The 20,939-nt window shown below is 31.8% G+C and overlaps 1 protein-coding gene across 1 annotated transcript; it reads right to left on the bottom strand.

Moving 5' to 3' along the window:
* Positions 1 to 7,641: 7,641 nt before the first annotated feature.
* On the bottom strand, positions 7,642 to 17,387 carry LOC149426758 (uncharacterized). The gene is made up of 6 exons (XM_089633071.1): positions 17,244 to 17,387; positions 16,238 to 16,463; positions 13,231 to 15,907; positions 12,751 to 12,823; positions 10,724 to 10,813; positions 7,642 to 9,077 (listed from the first exon to the last, which is right to left on the bottom strand). The coding sequence occupies exons 1-6, from the start codon at positions 17,274 to 17,276 to the stop codon at positions 8,685 to 8,687; spliced, it is 3,492 nt and encodes a 1,163-aa protein (XP_089489197.1). The 5' UTR covers positions 17,277 to 17,387; the 3' UTR covers positions 7,642 to 8,684.
* Positions 17,388 to 20,939: the final 3,552 nt, after the last annotated feature.

The following is a 20,939-nucleotide window of genomic DNA, read 5'->3' as shown; positions in this document are numbered from 1 at the left end:
AAAAAGGTATTTTTCGCTTCGATTGCCAATTTAAAAACTGCAATAAACCAATTTTATAAAAATTACGTTTCTAACAAAATCTGATTTAGCGATTCCGTTTGCCGCAGGGATGAATTATTATATGATATGTTTTTTTAGATACACACGAGTAACAATTAATGCAATTGTTGTAGAGTTATATATTTACTTTTTTTTTAAATATTTCGATGAGTTGAACATTTTTTGTTTTACAAGTGATGATATATCTGATAATTGGTCAATTTCCAAGTATAGCATATAAAATGGTTTCAAACCTTTTGGAGGCTGAAAAAACAAGGACGAACTATGCGAAATGATTTTAAGATTACCGATAGCTAGTGGGTAATTTCAGATATGCTTGAGTTCTGAGTTAAATAAATTTGAGATGAAATGAAAAAGAGAGAGAAAGAAAAGGATAAAAAAAATAAGAAACATTCAGCAGAATGTCTCCAATTATTAAAAAAAGCTAAAATAAAGGCGTATTCATCAGACAAAACATCAGAGAACAATGTCTCATTAGTTACAGTTTGAGCTCGGTTATTAATATCTTTGGAATGTTTTTAATTACCATTTATCTTATTTCACACAAATTATTTTTAAGCAGTTTTTTCTCTGCATTCAACACAATAATACCCTAGGGCAGTCCATTTACGGTTAAACCTTCAGCTTACCGAATAAAGATGACCCCCCGTCTCAAGGACTATTGAATCTTTATTCAGGTAGAATCACAACTGTTTTGCAACTTTCGTATGTATTTAGTTCAGGATAAACGGCTCCTTTCACTTCGGACCAAGACAGATCTACTTAAAACCATTGACCTTTGGATTTCTTGAATAACACCCAATTAAACTCCTGCCGTACTTAAATAACTACAATTATATTTAAGAGTCTCTTTAAATGTCAACACGTCTGAAACACGTTACGATGCGTTACTATGATTCATTAATGAATTATTACAAATATTTTGAATTTTTTTTCACATTCAATCCCCCAAGAAGTACTTACGTGCGTAGAAATTAAACAATTAATTCAGTCCACAGTTTATTCCTTTGCTTTGAGTAATTAATAACTAGCTTGGATTCGAGTTCAATTTACATTACAGACCTACATAGTTAAACAAATATTTATTTTTCTTATTTCACGAGCAGGTAAAGAACATACCTACAATATGTTTCGAAAGATTATTAAATGATGTTTCTCATAGAAAGTTTTTTCACAATTTTTAACATGGCCGTAATCATGATTAATGTATTTATTAACTTAAAAAAAGTATTGTTTTGAACTGATGAAATAAGTGAATTTTACCTCCAGTTGTATAAAGTATCAATTTACATTTTTATGGTTCTCAGCTTCCCACATATTATCGTGTTCAGTTTTGAACATTGTTCGTTTCTGTTCTCTCGTTTAGTAAATAATAGCCGTGTATTTGTGCATAATGATTATTGTACCAACCACCCGCGCTCGTTACATTACGGATTATATTGCGTTAACTTTCTCTACAGGAATGTCCATAATTATTATGGACCATCAAACAACATGGATACATTTTTACATTTATTTTTTTACCTCTTTCCCGAGACTAAAACACTTGGAAGTTTCATTGTGTATACTTTTGAATAAACAAAGTATTTCGTACTAATATTTCCCCTACAGCTGTGGCCCACACTATTAATACAAATATACTTAGATGTACGATCGATTTGTTGTCTAACATTTCTTATAAGATTTATGATGCAGTATTACTACCTGTTTGTTGATGTGTCGCGACAACACACTAAGAGAGATAATATCTGTGCATCCGAAGGAGTCATTCTAGCATCGGCACCTGTCATCAAACTCGTTGAGAGCATGACCATTTATAATGTTTTTCAATACGTTAACACGTGGGTTTCTTTATTGTCGTTATGTAAAATAAAGCTACTAAACAAAGCACATTTTTAAAAAAATTAACCCGTAGAAAACAAGTTTTTTTTCTATAATACTTCTAATTTTATTAATATATATATTTAATTATTATTTTTTGGTTTGACTGAGGATTGAAGCTTCCTCCCCAGGGACTGACTAAAATGAGTGAACCGAGCCATTTACTAACTGTAGTGTACCGAGATTTATTTCGTATATTCACTGCTGTAAACTTTTTAAATGAAATTGATTTACATGTGTATAAAAAAAAATCTGCCGAGTTTCAGCTCGATCGGATGTTGAAAAGAGGCAAAGTTTCATTTCAAAGATTCCATTTCATTCATTCATTTATAAATTCATTCATTCCAGAAAATAAAATCAAAATTCAAATTCGTAGATAAAAAATATTACTCGATTAAAAATAGTACTCGTACCTACCAGTGATGCTTGAATTTCGGGTCATCATGCCGTGTTATGGTAGAACCATCTTCCTTCTTGAACCAACTCGAAACGGTTCGGTCAATTTTACTGTTCGCGTTTAAATCAATATTTTCTTGATACTATTTGTCCATAATGAAATAACAAAGAAGAATAATTAATTATTGATTGACGTTGCTTTCTTTCAGTTAGATTGTCACCAGAGTTGGTTTGCATTTTCTAGTTCATGTGTAAAATGGCTCTCTAAACAATTATTCACATGATTGTTTTTTAAAAATTTATTTGTTTATTGCACAACAAATTACTTATCCAATTACAGTACTAGATTTTTTATTTTGACATTGTCAACATTTTGGAAGATAGGTTTATACAACAAGTTAGGTTATTTAAAGAGTAATTACATTTATCCGCTGTATTAGATATTTCATTCAATAGCACCATTCCTCTTGTAGTGCTATGCTGTGATAGCACATCTGTTCTGCCATGTGGTATCTGGAACAAGTTGTGGCGACGATAACCCTTATAAGTTATTATCCCTATTCCAAGAGTAATAGGCTATATCAATACAATTATGAATTATACTAAAACTAAGCATTGTAAGATTTGCAGAACCTTTTGTTTGTAGGTGAAATCTATTCGTTACCTTAATTAACTCTATAAGTTACATGCATCCGCTTATGAACAAACCTAAGGATTTTTTTCTGGATTTGTTCCATATATATTTAGTTTGGTGCGGAGTCCATATACCGCTAGCATACTCCAGTTTACTTTTTTATGATTAAACAGATAAACACAATAAGCAGCTTTCCAAATTTTGTTGGTTAGCTCCGTTTTGCGAGACGCTCTGAAATTCCTGCAACAAAACGACGCATTAAGAAAGCGCAGGAGTAATAAAAAATAGAATCTGTTATTAGTTTACAAGATTGTGAATTGCCTTATGCTCACAAATGACTCTATTAAGTAATGTCATGATGACACTTCATTCAGAACTAGATTTCACGTAGGTAGCTACCAATAGATCAGGGATGGCAAATAGGATGTATCTTCTCGATAATCTCTAGATCAGAGGTTCCCAAGCTTTCAAGAAGGAAATAAACTAAGAGTACTCGTAAGTGGATTAATTTTGGTTTCATTCAAGGTTAATTCAGGTTATATTTGAAAAATCTTTTAGAACTGGCATATAAAATTATATGCTATTTAATTATTGAAGACAATATTGGCGATTTCTAAACGAAAATCTGAAACAGAAAAATCAGAAAAGGATACGGTCACATCTAGGATATTGTCTTCAATAATTAAATATTACAATTTAAGGTTTTACTCAATAAAGTTATTCCGAAAAATAAATATTCATTCTAGACTTGCAGAAAAATCAATAGATGTCGCACATTAAAAATAAAAATATTAAGATAGGTTTATCTAAAAAAGACGCTGTCTAGATTGCATTTAGTTCGGGTTGAATCTTGCGATCATACAGTTGCCAATAAAAATGTGCGGTGAAAAAATGAAGACAATGTTGGTAGTTCTTATTCGAAGTATGATACAGTTAAAAGAGACCGAGGGGGATAGGGTCCTATTAGCTCAGTTGGTAGAGCGGTGTCCCGGAAAGACAAGGGTCCTGGGTTCGTGTCCTAGATGTGACCGTTTCCTTTTCTGATTTTTCTGTTTCAGATTTTCGTTTAGAAATCGCCAATATTGCCTTTAATAATTAAATATTACAATTTGAGGTTTTACTCAATAAAGTTATTCCGAAAAATAAAAATTATATGCTATTATTAATGAAAATGCCGTAACATAATTTTTAGATTTTTTTAATTATATCTAATCTACCTTTTGCTATCCTTCCATTTTTTAAAAGAATGTTAACCAGTTATGTTATAAATCAAAACATATTAAGTATGCATTAAGGAAGACTATTATGTTTTTTTCTTAACTTCGGAGACAATCGCATCGTCATTTGGTGAATTAACTAATTGACCAACCACAACGGCGTTAAGAGTTTTATAGTCAGAGACTGCCAAACAACTCGGTATTGATACACACTCCTTGATTCATTCACATTCATATAAGGTCTTATTCATTCTGTTATTTTTACTCTTGACAAGGCCCGACTCAAATATTTGGTTCACTTGATCGTGCCGTGTCTTCCTCGGGTCTTTGTCTCCCCAACTTCTTCTACTATTTACCTACGTCTTCCTTCGTTCATTTTCTTTTTTTCCATAACCATCAAAGCGTCCCTTTCCTAATTTTACACATTACGCGGGCATTCTTCGCGAATCTGCACAATCATACATGGTTTTCAGGGATCTCATTATTTTCATTCTTCCTCTGCCCTAGCTCCGAGCTCTACTGCCAAATATTGAAAATGCCTTCAAATTATTAGTCATACTGTTAAAAAACGGGACTATAAGCCGCTTGCTCATAAAGTTTTGGTAAATTCTTAATAATATCTGAACACGTGTTCATCCAGCTGTGTTGGTGTTAATAATATTTCAGGACGAAATGCAAAAATGTGAAAACTTTTACGAACATGTTTTCAAACATTATGACAAAACATTGGTATTTATTTAAAGTTTTTAAGACACCTACCAATTCATTTGCTAAAAGCCTACAATCCCGTTTTTACCAGGAAGTTTTCTCGGTGTAGGTATCAGAACTCTTCGCTTCTTTTAACATTTCATAATCCTATTATGTTATGAAAAGTGGTAAATTTCTTCAAGGAAGAGATATACATTGTGCATTTTTTGCCTCTCGATAAATTCCAAACGAAAAAAAGTGTAGAACATTGCATCGTAATTTGTATACCAAATGTTATAAAATCCAAGAAAGTGATTAAAACAGGTTTTTATTTCGTGAAGACTTCAAATAAACCAGCGGCTTTGTTTTCTTGAGAAATGTACTTATAAATAATTTAGTTGGTAAATAATGTGTCAATTACGCGAGCCTTAAAATAGGCACCTATTCAAACGTCAAAAAAAAAATACTTTTCGCAAACTACCATAAATCGTCTGTTGATACGTCAGAATATCGAATCCAGTGGTGTAGTGCAATTTTTTTAAAAAATTTATTGTTATTATTTTATTTGAACAGTATATAGTCATTGAAAAGTTAAAAAAGTAGGCTTAATGGTATGAAATAGGTACCTGCTATCGTCCTTTTTGAATTTTAGATAAGAAATTCGCCCTTCCAGGGATTGGATAAACAAACTATTCCTAGCGTTTATTTATTTATTTATTAGATACATATAATAAGTAAGGTTTCCACACATTTTGACCGTACCATAGTTTCACTAGGGGTATCCTGTGTTGAGAAAGGCTTGTTTTTGATAAGCTGGGAACAAAAATAATTATATATTATACCTATTGGTAACAATAACAGGATTAGAGAAATTTTAATTTAGATTTGGGGGAGTTGACTAATTTTGCATGACCTCGGTTGTTGATCCATTGTTTAGTCAAGATTTTGCATGTGTTTAGATTTTATAATTGTCTTGTTCAAACAGACATACACGTCAATAAGCATTTCATTTGGATATGTCAGCGATATGAAACTTTTATAAATAGTTTTCCATGATTTTCTCATGAAATCTACATTTTTTCTTTGATTTGAAGTGTTTTCGATTTTGTATCGGTAAAAAACATGTATATCCGTTATTAAATTTTTAAAAATACAAAAATAAGTAGAATCTTTAGTACGAGTGCCATACGTTTGCCAACGCTGACTGAAGATATTCATTCGAAGTCAACATCGGCCTTCAGCAACATCCTGTTTTGAACATTAACATAATTCTTATTATCTGGATTTCTGAATTTGAGGATGACGCAATTCCCATATTCAATCAGGATGTGCGAAAAGTGGTTCTCATTTGAGAGCTTCAAAACCATATTTCCCATTTTATATTGTCACTAACGGGGATGTTATGAAAAATCACGGGATATTATAATTATTTTTTTATATATTTTCTTACAAATATAAATACCGCGGAAGAATTCCGACTACTTCCAACGGTTTGGAGCCAGTGAGATTATGGAAAACCCAATTGGTATATGTTGTAAGGCTGGAAGTAGTGGCGAGGGGAAGGAGATTGAAGGATATGAAGGTGGTTGGAGTACCTGGCTATTCAAATCCGGTCACTAAACATGGCTAAAAAGCCATTTCAAGCAGTGTTTTAACTCTGAATGATAATCTTGCATCAGGGCCATACTGAGAGTATCTTGCACTCTGGAACGTGGCGCGAATATACTATATTATATTATTTTTAATTTACTATTTATTATTATATTATTTTTAATTTACTATTTATTATTATATTATTTTTAATTTACAAATTGTTAAATAACACAAATAATCAAATCAAATATTTGAACCCGCAATCTTGGGATTGGTAGTCAAGAGCCTTACCCCTCGACCACGGAGGCTGTTAAAATAATTTTTTGGCTAAATATTTTATATCATAGTTTGTTACACTATCTCTTATCTGAATTTGTTCAAATGAATAGTTTAATTCGTCATTTGAGGGCATTCTTGGTGAAGCTGTGAGAATATTTAAAAAGAGAGTTCAATAAACCTGGAAACCTAAAGCTCTTGAGCTGTTCCACAAATGAGCTAACCCATAAATACGACATGAAAACATCTTGTTATCATGCGGAAAGAAATATCAAAGAACTATTTGTTGGGCACGCTTTTAGGCGTGTCTCCTGGAAAGGATGGTGTTCTTGGTCACGGTGAAACAGCTCTAAGGTATTAAATATTAATTTGATGACCTCAGTGGTATAGAGGTAAGAATATATATTTTTATTTAATTTGTGCTGTTTCGCAATTAATTCATTTAAAATAATATATTATCACTCAGTATCACCCTAGTGAAAGTCCGAAATTCATAATTGATACGTTGCTTAAAATGGCTTTAGCCTTGTTTGGTGAAAAGATTTGAATAACCAGGTAATTCCTTGCCTTCTTTTCCCCATCTCCTTCCCATTCCAACTACCTTTTGCCTCACAATATACCTGCTCCAATTATTGGAAACGCATAGTCTTATTGGCTCCAAACGGTTGGGATCAATTGGGACTCTTATGAATATAATTTATGTAAAACATAATTAATCTGTGTGTAAATAAATAATAAAAAATAAAAAAATACCACAACTAACCTAGAGAATAACCCACTCACTAACAAATGTGTTTAAAATTTTACACAACCGATAGATAACCATTGACGATACATTATCGATTGTATATCAGTTATGTAAAATTTAAAAAACTTTTTTTAGTAAAGACCTCGGACATTTTAAAAAGTAGAATGGTTACATTTAATAAAATATTTATTTAAAAAAATGTCTTTAGAGTAAAAAATAAACAATATTCAACAGTACCTACATATTATTATACTAACAATACTTAATGATACTGGTAATTTTATTTATGGCATTTTAACATTAAAACTACACCTACCGATCATAAACATAAGTCAAAAAGATAAAACTTTTTTGGAATCCATTGCTTTTGTACATTATGTATAATGACAACAAGGATCTTAAATGCATTGATAAAAAATACAGAAGATAAGTTTTTTGTTTCTAACGCCGACCGAAACAGATATAATTAACCTTTAGCTGGCCTTCCGATATGCATGAAACCATTACTACCTACTTGGTATACGCTTCTATCGCAAAACTAACTGAAAGATATTTAATATAAGCACCTCCACTAGATTGTAATCAGAAATTTCATCAAAAAAATGCAGAATCTTAACTATTTTGACAAGTGTGATTTTTTAACTAACTATAAAAATTTAAAAACATGTTTATTTGCATTTAGCTTCTACAATTATGTCAGCTTCTGATCATTGTTAAAAACAAAATTTATTTTAATGGTTAACAATATAATGCCATCGACAAACTAATAAAAAAATCTCCGGGAGATCAAAGTATTCCTTCCAGAATCTCAATTTGTAACCCTTAGAATGCCCCAGCTATCTAGTATTAATAATAATTAGTAGTTTCCAGACTTTTTGTAGGAATTTATGAAATTCACTATAATCGAATAATTCACTATAACTACTTTACGCATCTGACAACTGTTACATAAAAAGTGGGTTGCAAAACAGCAATTTATTACTGTAGTTTGCCATGTACAATATATTCACTGTACTAATTTAAAACCATAGTGGAATGTCCAGAAGAAGATTCCCGTTTAGGCATGGCAAGATTCCAGGTGGAAAGCATATATCCCGGTGCCTGACTAAGGGTTAATCAGCGTTAGGTAATCTAATGTACTATTTACCAATGCCTAATTTAGTGAGAAATATAATAATATCATAACTGCTCCCTACGCACTCTCTAGCGGAACGGTTGTATTACTGGTCCTTCTTCTGATAATTCTTTGAGGAGTTTTAATTTCTTTATCAGCTTCCACTATTTTTACTTCCCTAACATTGTTGGCATCTTCTTGATAAATGTTTCTTCCCCTTCCTCTCGCAAATTTATTCACAGTATTTGCAAATTTCGTTGTCTCCTCGGCTATTTCTGCAGGCGCAAGAGAACCTTCAACCTTCACAGAGCTCTGTTCTTCACTGTTATTGTCTTCAGTCTCCGTTGAATTCAACCTTTCAGAGTGTTGTGCCTTTCGCACCATCTTGGCTCTCCTCTTACTGAGTTCTTTATCGAAGTCCTTAGATTTGGTAGGTTCTAGCTTGTTCTTCACGACATCTGACAAAGTTTGCTGTAAAAAAAATATTAAAAATTATTGTTTTTTTTTATTTGGAATCATGTTTTTCATTCATTTGGTTTACCTGGTAAGTTTTTTTGTTGTTTTTTAATCAAAATTAAAATGTATGCGAGATTTAATATATCTAGCAGAAAAAAATACGACATAAGAATATAAAATAAAAATAAAACAGTTAAATTGATACTGAAAATAAAGTATGTAAGAATCACATTTTTTAAACATAAAGCTCGTATCCTACGAAAAGTGCCAAGACTAGTGGCTTTTTAATACTTTTGGTAGATTATTATAAAGTTTTGTTATTTACAAAACGCACTGTTTTGGGTGCTCGTAAGTTTGGTAGCAAAACTTTACGAAGAAATTACCGGAAATAAATAAAATATAAGATCTAGTTTTATTTAGTCTTAGGGGAGTATTTCACCATCCTTTTGAAAGCTTATCCATAAGATAATTCATATTAATAAATACTCGCAATAGGCATAAATATCCGGTATAATTTCAAGTACTGAATAGCAAACTCAGACTTTACAAAGAAGTACATCGTAAATTGTAAAACGAAAATATACGATATCATATGGATAAGCTATCAATAGAAAAGTGTTATACTGCCCCTTAGTATTTTTGAAATGATAGGTAGACACATAGAAGATATTTTCCATTTAAGGCAAAAAAATCAAAGTAATAGATCTATTGAAAATATTTCGAAGTTTTTCATAATATATTCGCGAATTATCGTGAGTGGATATGTTTTGAAGCTGCTACTACCTATATAAACGCGTCACATTATGAAATGTAATATTATTATAACGATGATAACAATCTGTATTTAACCTAGCGGGAAAACACCGAACCATTTATTGAGCTTTTAGTTACAATTTTTCGGTTTGTTTCTTCGGAAAAGACTAAGCGAAGTTCCACACCAATATCAACCGTAGAGGTTTCGAATGTGATTTCATTTTGTATAACATATGAACCACAGTTCGTAATGCTAACTTCAAATATTATAATATGTTTGTTTATGATATAATGTTTTTTACACCAGTTTTAAAGTTTTTTTTCTCACTATTTTTATGACCTAAACTGAATTTTTTACTGAAAAGTCATCCATTCGTTTTTTCTGGTTTCTGTCACATTCGTTTGTGTCCACATTAATTTATTGTCACTGAAATGGAAATAATGTAAATGCCGAGACATTTATCTAAGTTCCGAATGACTTTTGTGAAACGATTTTTAGTAAACGAAGTAAAATCATTAATGTTTTTGTGAACGTTTGAATTCAATCGTTCACGTTTTTGTGAAAGAAGTAATCATTCATGTTTTTGGTATTCAGCTATTTGTTATCACGATTGCAGAATCTTCAAACCTTATAAAGTAATCTTATAACTAAACTTATAAATTATAACAATTTATTTTAAGAAATAATTAGTCGCCTGAAATATCAATACAAATTGAAAATATCTCCCGAGTAAAAATAAATGCCGCCGACGGGAATTGTATTGATATTTCAGGCGACTAATTATTGCTTATAATAATTTGTTATCCTTTGTGCTATGCATAAAACAACAAATCATAAAAAAATATATATATATATATATAAATTATTAGGTAAATACAAATGTTGACCTCTCAGTCCATTATTTTACCTGTGGGTGGAATCCAAATTCATCGGCAGTGTACGTCATGATGACGGGTGTCCCGTCCGGTGCCGTGTAATTGTAGGAACCGTGAATTATCTGAAATTATGTTCACATTCAAATAAAAACACTATTTTTTTCATGTCAGTGTTATTCATCTTAATTCAATGGTCAGCAAATAGCACTTGGGGAAAACAATAATTTTAGCAATTTAGATCATTATTTACAAATATATAAATATCTTATTATGAGCACAAAACAAATTATAGAACCTTAAATTATATTTTCAGGTAAGGTTCTACATTTTCTCGGTTTTGACTAATCCTTTTTAGAAAAAATAACCTTTGTTTCAAAATTTCAAACTGATATGTTTTATGCTCAAGACTTTTTTGATTACGTGAAAATCCAACACCTTTATGAAATCATTATTAATATCGATTACACATATCGATTCGAATTGTGAAATCAAGAAAAAAAATAATGAAGAACCAATCTTTTTAGATAAACGCTGAACATTTTACCTGATTATACTACTTGATGTTCAATGTCAAAACATGCATCAAAATTGCATATTATTTTATTTCTTAATATTTTTATGTGAAAGATTCTTACAAAGTTCGATGTATGCTAATCAAATACGATAGACATGCAAAAAGACGCTGAATTTAGAATTTATTAAGGTGTGTCAATAGGTGTTTATGCAATATCATAATATTTTGTGGAAACTAACTATAAAAAATGTGCATCTTTGTAGAAATATTACCCGCTTCAAGGAACAAAGACACAGGGCCTCAAAAAGATTACTGTTTTCCGATTTTATGTCCGGGTTAAATCTTCCCTATAGGAAAAAACTAAATCCTTTCACACACTTTTCCACAAATGATCATCTAGTCCATCAGCATTATGCAAGTGCATTATATACGCAAAATAAATACAAAACAATACAAGAACAACACGTCAACTCACCAGAGATCAAATTGTAAAATAATTCACCGAATCCAGATATTTTCATATCAGAGGGTTCGGCTCGGTAGAACTCCTAAACAGGGCCTATAAATCCTACTGATCCAACATAAATATTTAAAAAATCTTTCGTTATCCTACATTTATTTAAAAAGACTGATTTTTTGCATTTTTAAATATACATTTTTTGATAGATCTAATACGCCTAAATTTTTAATGAGAAAGAGGTATAATGCCAGTAGCCGAAACAACGAATGGTAATATTTTTATAGTCTGATAATGCCAAATTCTTTTTATCTCATTTCCTAAATCTGTGTTTTTTATTATTTTTTCATTAACAGATTTTTGAATATTACAGGAATTTGGAATAGCGACATCAATAATTTAAGTTATTTTTTTCATTTTGTCATGTAAAACTATATCGGGTCTATTATGACTAATCGTTCGGTCGATGATGATTTTAAAAACCTTTTTTAAACAAGTCAGTACACAATATAAATTTATATCATTCCCAGGAGTTATTCTGAACACATTGACTATTATTCGTGTTGCGAAAATAGACAAACAAGAAAATCACATTAAAAATAATATTGATTGACGGTTTGATATAGTCTTCAAAGGCGAAACGACTATTACACGTTCACATAACATCAAATATCTGCAACCTCAATTATGATACATGAAATACTGGCAACTTGCAAATTTTACATACAAAATATTCTTATCGTCAATAAATCACGTAACAATAGATTTTAGTAATGACGAAACTCGTAAAAAATAATAAGCGGTGAAGCATACTAAGAATGTATACTATACGTGTATCGATCATCATCAACAAATACAAAAGATTTGAATTAAACCCGATTTATTTATAACCCCCCAATGATTTAACGTGCACAGCTTATAGGTTACAGGTCGTACTTCCACACCGACACTTAACGAGCCGGTAATCAAAGGCCAGTACAATGGTAGTGGATCTTCATACTTTAATGTAGGATTATTTTTTTATTTAACTAGAACCCCGTATGCAGTTATCCAGGTATACAGTTTCGGCAAGGTCAAAAAATACTTACGAATACTTTGCGGTTGTTTATTTCCGTGAGTACGCCTTTTTGGTAAGCGGAGATACCGGTTGCCGTATTATAGCTAAAAAATAAATATACGAGATCATAAAAATAAATTTAAAAAATATTCTTCAGACAAAACAATTCTTCTTCAAAATTAATGATGACCCTATTTTACACTCGTGGATTAGCAAAAAATTGCAAAGTGTTATTTAATTTCATCATTTACGAGTGGTAGGGAGTTTTGATAATAACGGATTGTAAACCTTGAACATTATGCAACCAAGCATTTACAAATTAATATTTGTAAATTGTATTACTTAAGTTCATGCACTCATTCAATTTTTTTTCCAATGCTAACGGGTTGAATTTATCATCAGACTTTGGGAGGTCTTGTAACAGCAATTATTATCCCAATGATTCCTGCAACGTGTTGAAATGAAATGCACAAAACTTGCTTATAATAAATTATGTGAAAGAATAACTTACTTGTAAGAAAATTGTGGTGGGTACTTGTCGTTGCCATCTCCGAGCCAATCACCGCTGTGTGGATTCTTTATATATTTAATATTTCCACGACTTGTTCTAACGGCGTACTTTCCTTTGGGGGTTTCTTTGGTATCAGAAACCTTTTGTGCAGCGACTAGTTTCTCTTCGTTTCTTTTATCAAGAATGTATTTTTCTTCCTTGAACAAGCCACTTACAGTAGTTGAAGAAGTAGGTCGGTTCCTAGACCTTTGAGTTACCGAATTATATTGAGACTTGGTTGTTGGGCTGCTCTGAATATACTGTTTATTTATCTGCGAATCTGTTGTGAATGCTGAAATAGTGTCAAATCTATTTGATTTGTGTTTATTTACTCCACGGGTGTACGGCTCATTTGATGGACTCACGTTTTCAAAACTATTATTATTGCGTGCCAAATTTGGATTGACTCTACGAATAGCGTTTTTATATCTATCGGAAACAGTTTCAACGACTACATTAACAATATCTTTGGGGGCCTGTCGTGCTTCCGGAGTATCCAAAGAAATCTCTTGTAAGTTTTTGTACGCGTCCCTGGATTGTGCAATATTTCCATTATCTGAGGAACTGTAACTCTTTCCAACTGTTGGAGTATTGCGACCTTGTTGGTTTTCGTATCTTCCTGTATTAACATTTGTATTAATCTGAGGTTCTGCAATAGAATCCTTTGCCTGGTTCAAAACAATAGTCGACTGACGATTATTTTCAACAGGTGAGGGAGGATTTCGTGAACGATAATTATTATCAATGTTATTTACCGTTGAGTAACTAAAAGGTCCGGGTGTACTGAATGATTCTTTGTCATTGATACTTTTCGGAGTATTATCGTAAGTGACATACTTCGGAGAAGAATAACTTGGTGGTTCGCTAGAGCTTTCAAAGGTTTGTGAAAATTTAGGAATCGCACTTATTATTCCTTGGTTTGCAGTTGGAATAATCTTCACAAATTTAGATTCTTCCAACGATTTCTCGGCACTGGCATTATTGTTAGGAACTCGTGCATCACTGTTGAAAGGGTAGTTATTATTCGATTGGAATTGATTTTTAGCGGCTCTGCTAAGATAATTTGCTTCCTGTACCTCCAAGTTTTCATCATTATTGATTTTGGCGGAAGGAGTTTGATTAGCAGGAGGTGTAATTTTAATCCACTGTACTGGTGTTTGTGTCACCTGACCGTGGCCTTGCCGGGGAGTCACTGGATTGATTGTTGATTCGTCTAAATATGTGTTGCTTATATTAACTTCCAAAGGCTTTGCTTGAATATTAATTGACTGATTTTCAACAGGTTTTTTTTGACTAACGTTAGAAGGTTGCCTAAAGTTACTTGAGTCTTGATAGGTTTTTGCGGTAACAGAACTAGGAATAGAAGTTGTAGAACTTTCGAGTTCTTTAATTAATTTGTTTTTATCAGTACTATCTTTTGTTGATGGCGTTGTAACTTTGGATTTTACTACAGATGAAGGTTTTGTAACATTGGTTTCCACAGTTTTTACAAGAGTTGAAGGTATTGTAACTTTAATGTCGACGTTTTTTAAAAGGGTTGAAGGTGTTGTAAATTTAGCATCAACTAATTGTAATTTAGCTGAAGGTGTTGTAACTTTGGTTTGTACTTCAGTTGCAGGAGTATTAACCTTAGCCTGTATAGCTGGTTGCGTTCTCGTATTTAATTCACTGTTCTTAGAAACATCAATCTTTGAACTGTCACTTCCAGACAAATCATTTGTCTCGAATTTTAAAATACCTCGAGAACTTGATAATAATGCATTGTCTATTTTTTGATCGTCGATATTTTTCAATGGTGGGGTTGGCTGCGGAGACACAATATTTTTATCTTTTGGTATTGGTTTCCCGTCAGCGACAACGGAGTTATTCGTTGAAATGGCGTTTAAATCAAGTAGCTGAGATAGTTTTTGAAAAACATTCAATGCAATTAATCCACGATCGAGTTCCGACTGCAGACTATCAATTTTCTTTATTGGGCCTGGTGTAACACCAATTTGTACATTTTTAACAGTTGTAGATGGATTGAAAATTTTATCTGATGCAGAAGAAACGTTTGTGTCCTTAATTAGTGTATTTTTATCAGAAGTGTTAATAATTGCACTTCCACCAGTCTTGTTTTTAATATCTACGTTATTTTCTGTTTTTTTCTCTTGTTTTTCTTTACCGAGAATATTGTTAGCGCTAGCGATGGTTTGGATCTTATCATTTTCCTTGTTTGTGGCACTATTTTTGTCCAGCGGCAATTTACGAGACTCGAGTGGCTGATTAGCAGAATTTTGTTCGACGTGTGAACTCAGGCTTTCCACGCGGCCTTGACTCGCGGTCGGCGCGTCGTGACCCGGCTGTGGATGTACCGAAGCAGATTCACTTTCAGTTCCAAGCAGCCCGCTATCGAGAACCTTGGCTTTCCTTCTAGAACTATCAAGCTCTTCGCTTACACTCGAATCATTACGCGATAACGACGTTTGACCGGTCACATCTTTATACGAATCCTTTACATTCCCATCACCCTTGACGGAAGCTTCAGAATTTATATTGATTTTCGTTTTATCTTCAGGTCCCTTCTGGTCGATGATTTTATTACTTTTATCGGTAGCCGGTAAAGTAGCATTTGCACACTCCTCAGTTTTATTATCACCTGAAAGAGTTCGAGTAGGGTTAATTCTTTTGGATTTACGTTCTGAATTTTGCCATTTCGTTTCTTTTACAGGTAATACAGCTTTCGATAAAATGGAATCAAATGAATTATTCAAAAATTTGTCAACATACGTTTTAGGTACTTTTTTTGTGACATTTCCTTTTCCAGAATGAATATGGTTGATGATATGAATGGTTGAGCTAGTTTTGGATTTAGGTTCATTCAGGTTGACTTTAAAATCTGAATCAGGATTAAGTTCCCTTAGAATTGAGATTGATGATATCATAGCATTATTTAAATGAGGTTCTTCTAAAATAAATGGATACGCACTTGTGTGGATTTGTGAAGATTGTGATTTGTGAGAACTCTCCAATATAGCTGCGGGAGTTGATTTAGCCAACCCTTGGGAGGCTTTGTTAGGCTGAAGAACTTCTGTTGCTTTGACGTTGGCAATAATTCCGGGTACACTTTTTCCCAAAGCATTTGAACTATCTGTAGTAGTATCAGTGACGGGCGCCGGAGCGGCTAGCCCCGCAGACACCAGCAGAAGGCAAGCCTGGAATATGGAGAAAATATAACTGGTTAAATACCTTTCATTGATGATATTAAAAAAAAAAACTTTATTTGACATTATTTCTGCAATGTTTATCGAACTGTAAAATATAAGAACCAAAATTCTGGAGGAATCCATGTAATTTGAACAAATATTTGGAGTTCCCCAAACCAAATATAAAAAGAACAATTCAACAAAGTTAGGTGTTTGGTTAGTTGAAAAAAGTTAAATATAAAATAGATACCACTAGTAAATACTAGTGGGTAGGTGCACTTTATCGAACACTCAAATTCTAATATTTTTATTTACTATTGTCAAATTAGTGTGTTGCTATAAAACTATTTATTAAAAAAATATATATATATATATAATAGATGTACATGTGATACATGTATGTTGTATAAGTAGCAACTTAAATTCAAGAAGCACACGGGTTGCCGGCAAATAAAATTATCGAATGTGTTGTTTTGGTGGCTGAATTTTAATATTCACGTTAATTGCTCCTACGTTAGCAAAATACACAAAATAACGAGTAGAATTATAAATTCAACAACAATTTCCTAACGACATTGTGCAAGATGACCCTAGAAAAATTATTTATCACTGGACACAAGCACATTATCTTAATTTATCGTTAAATTATGTTTTTTATGTTAAGTTTGCATTCACGAATAGAAAAAAAAACATCGAAATTCATTAACCGGCAACACAAAACAAATATTGCACAAACACAAAACTAGTATTATCGTAAAAAGCCATAAGAAAACAGTGCGTTGTACTCACTAAAAACTTAAACATGACTGTTGACCGCTCCATCGATAATTGATAACTAATTCTCCTGAATATCAATCCCTGATTATATAAAACGAAAACAAAGCAAAAAAGCGGAGGATTCTCGCATCACCCGAGATGAGATCACGGCGGTTCGGTGATAAAATTCTTTCTAACGCCTAGCGTTTAGTCGGTAATCAGAAGGTAAAACTCGAAAATCGGGATGTCGTCGTGTGCGAGACGGGTATTGGTATTAGCATTAAATACGTAAACATTCGCAGGTAAATAATGGCTGGTACCAAACCGACGATTAAGTATTTTACCTACGTATGTGCCTATTATTAGATGCAGTCTCGAATATTTAAATGTTTACTCATCGCTATTTTATGGTCGAGGGTTAAATAACATCTTAGTATTAAATTATAATTGTAATAAGCACGCACATATCAAGTGCTCATCTTTTGTGGCATGTTCAAGTATTAATGGGTACTTGAAACAGTATTCAGATTGAATGCATTTGTTATGACTTTTTCCATAGCTTTGACGAATATGGTTTTTTATAAATATATATTTTTTGTGTTTATTAAATTTTGATGTAACAAAATAAGTACATAGGTATCTCAAATATCTGCATAATTACCCAATATTGTACAGAGTTAGTAAGAAGATACACTTTATAAGCAAACGTTAAATAATGTTCCCGATTTTCTGAGAATATTGGTAGCACTTAAATTGTTGAAATAAATTATTCAATTAATTAAAATTGATATTTTTCTGAGAATGTCTGTTATTATCATATTTGACGTATTCGGGCGTTCCCCTGAAAACAAAAATAAATGGATTTTTCCTTGTGTGAGTCGATAAAATTCTGAAAATGTCATCTTTATTATATGTTGAGAATTGATATAACGAATCCTTGATTCTCGATATAACAAATCAATGGGATAATATATTACGTTAGCACGCGTTATTAGTGTAATCAGTAACGTACGCGGCTTCACGTAGTATATCGTTATCGGTACCACACGACAGTTGGAAATTCGCTCATCAATTTTGTTCACAACTGTAAAAAACAGGCACCTTTCTAACATTTTGTGATCAACGAGCGATATCGGGGAGGCAATTTAAAATGACTGGAGCCTCAATGGTAAACAATAATATGTTATTTAGAAGACAATATTTTGTAAACAAGACATCACGGCACTAGGGATACCAGACAAAAAACGCTATAACTTTCCACAGAATAAATATTTTCATTACAGCACAGTACAAATCAGTTAAGTAATTGTTTTCATTACAGTATAGTGCAAATCAGTAAAGTAAATACTTTCATTAAGGTACAGTACAAATCAGTAAAGTAAATTGTTTAACTACAGCAAATCAGTTAAGTTTCATGACAGTATAGTGCAAATCAGTAATGTAAATACTTTCATTAAAGTGCAGTGCAAATTACTTTGGTGTTTTTAATATTTGTCAGAATAGATTTTACCTACTTTACCGACAGTTTTATCCGTCTTAAAGCCGGTAATCTAAGTACACTAGCTTAAATAGCAAACCACTCACGAATTAATCGATGTTTTATGTGCTCGACTACCCGACACAATACGTAAACATATATCAATCTCATCGAACTGGAAAAATCTCCTCCAGTGAGTACATCCGAACAAATTAATGTAAAATTTTCACATAAAACTAATCTCCACTTAAAATGAATTCGATATCCAACTTCACCAGGTGTGTTACACCGGTGTTGGTTGTTAGATAAATAATTACATATATGTATCGAGTTTACTAGTTTTGATATTTTTATTTTATAAAAAAGTGTCATTTGTAAATTTCAAAACATTGACGTTTCTCAATTTTAATAATTTACCTATTTCCCATAGGAAATTGATATAAGAATTGTGACAATTGCCTACAAAATGACATAATTTTTTTTGGTCGGTGACAAAAATATTATGTTGTTACATGTTTCAGGTACTAATTATATATGCATATAATATGCAGTTTTAGGCGTGGTCAGACAAGTCTGCAAATATTTCGTAAAATTTACTGTATACAAGTTGTAAATATAGATACTTACACCTAGAATTCATTATAAGAATAAATAAGCTTGAATATTTCCCTGAAATTAACCAACCTATGATAAAATAGAAGGTATTCCCAAAATCGGCCAGACTTGAAGAATCTGACCAAGTTTGGGATTACCTTCACTTCTATCAGAGGTTGGTTAATTTCAGGGAAATATTCACACTTATTTATATTTGTGTCTGAGGCGAAGAGGAGTAACTGCATATCAATTAAAATACTCCTAGAGACCTTAAGATCTTTCAAAATTTAGGCAAAAACATTGAATATAGTAATGTAATTATTACTTTCAAAGAATTGATCTATAAATAAGCCTTATAAGTTATATCTTTATTTCCTGTTTTTTTTTTAAACTTTTTAGCCAACGAAATTAGTGTTTAATACATGGTTCTATAATATGCATGTAATAATGAAGAACACAATAGATACAATGTGAATACTTAAGGACGGGTTTGAACAATTTGAACAATTCATCAAATTTCAAATTTAATTTTCAACTTCTGTGAAGGTTCTATTCAAGTTAAATGATGAATAGAACCTTCACAGAAAATCAACTTTGAAATTTGATTAATTGTTCAAATTCCGCTGAACAACCTTACTTCCTGGGATAGATCCCTTATTTAACACAAATGTTTTAAATAAACAAACAAAAATTACAAATGTACCACGTTTTTTCTTTTCCCATAGAATGATTTCATTTTTGTTTTGCCGGACCCTGTACGACCGTAATTATCCACATACGTGTTGAAATATTATATATTATTACGTGCAATGCGGGAAATAACACGGTGTACCGATGAAATAACCCAATATCAAAGGGTAAGGTCAAAAAATTTAAAAAAAGTAAAGGTGTACCGAGCCATTTGAAGGTCATGACATCAGGGTTTGCTTCCCGTTGAGTTTAAATACAATTTATTCTATTCTTTTCTTTTTTAATGTCAGATACTTTTCTAGAAATTAAGAAGCAAAAAATCCAATGCGTATATTTTTGTTGTTATTTGGACAGAAATTAAAAAAAAATCTCAATACTTGTATTAAATCATCATTGAGCTATGTATTTTGACGAATCTTGTCCTCAAACTTTATAAAAATATTTACCCAACAAGTAGCATACAAATATTAGTAACATGATTTTTTTTTTAAAAGAATGACAAACATTCCCGGCTTACGAATAACCTGACAATATTTTTAAATTTCCTACTATCACCACAGTAAGAGGAAAATGTTACTTGTGTTGTGATGGAGGACTTAGTCAGCCGAGGAATTGAAGACACTACTTTTAAGAAGCTTTAACTTTATGCTCATATTTTTATTTATTTACTTGCATAAACTGTATAAAAATCAATACATTGCAAAAGTTGTAAGTATTTTACTATATGTTTATTTAATAAAATATTTCCGTTTTAAAAAATCCTTATTTATTCATCTAAAACAAAAACTATGTTAGTAATTTTCCAGTCCAAAGGCTACATAGGCTTTGAAATAAATTCAGTTCCGTTGGTATTTTCACTGATTCTATACTAAAATTTAAATCTAAAATTTCTAACATTTTGTTTCGCTAAAATTATTACATTTTTTAATCTGTAACTTACTTTTTTATGTAAATATTTACCTTATTCC

The sequence above is a fragment of the Hesperophylax consimilis genome, chromosome 1 (genome assembly GCF_061612785.1).
Source record: "Hesperophylax consimilis isolate HC1 chromosome 1, BYU_Hcon_1.0, whole genome shotgun sequence".
NCBI lineage: Eukaryota > Metazoa > Arthropoda > Insecta > Trichoptera > Limnephilidae > Hesperophylax > Hesperophylax consimilis.
Note: the sequence above shows the minus strand (reverse complement) of the source record. Positions and strands in the feature narration are given on the sequence as shown.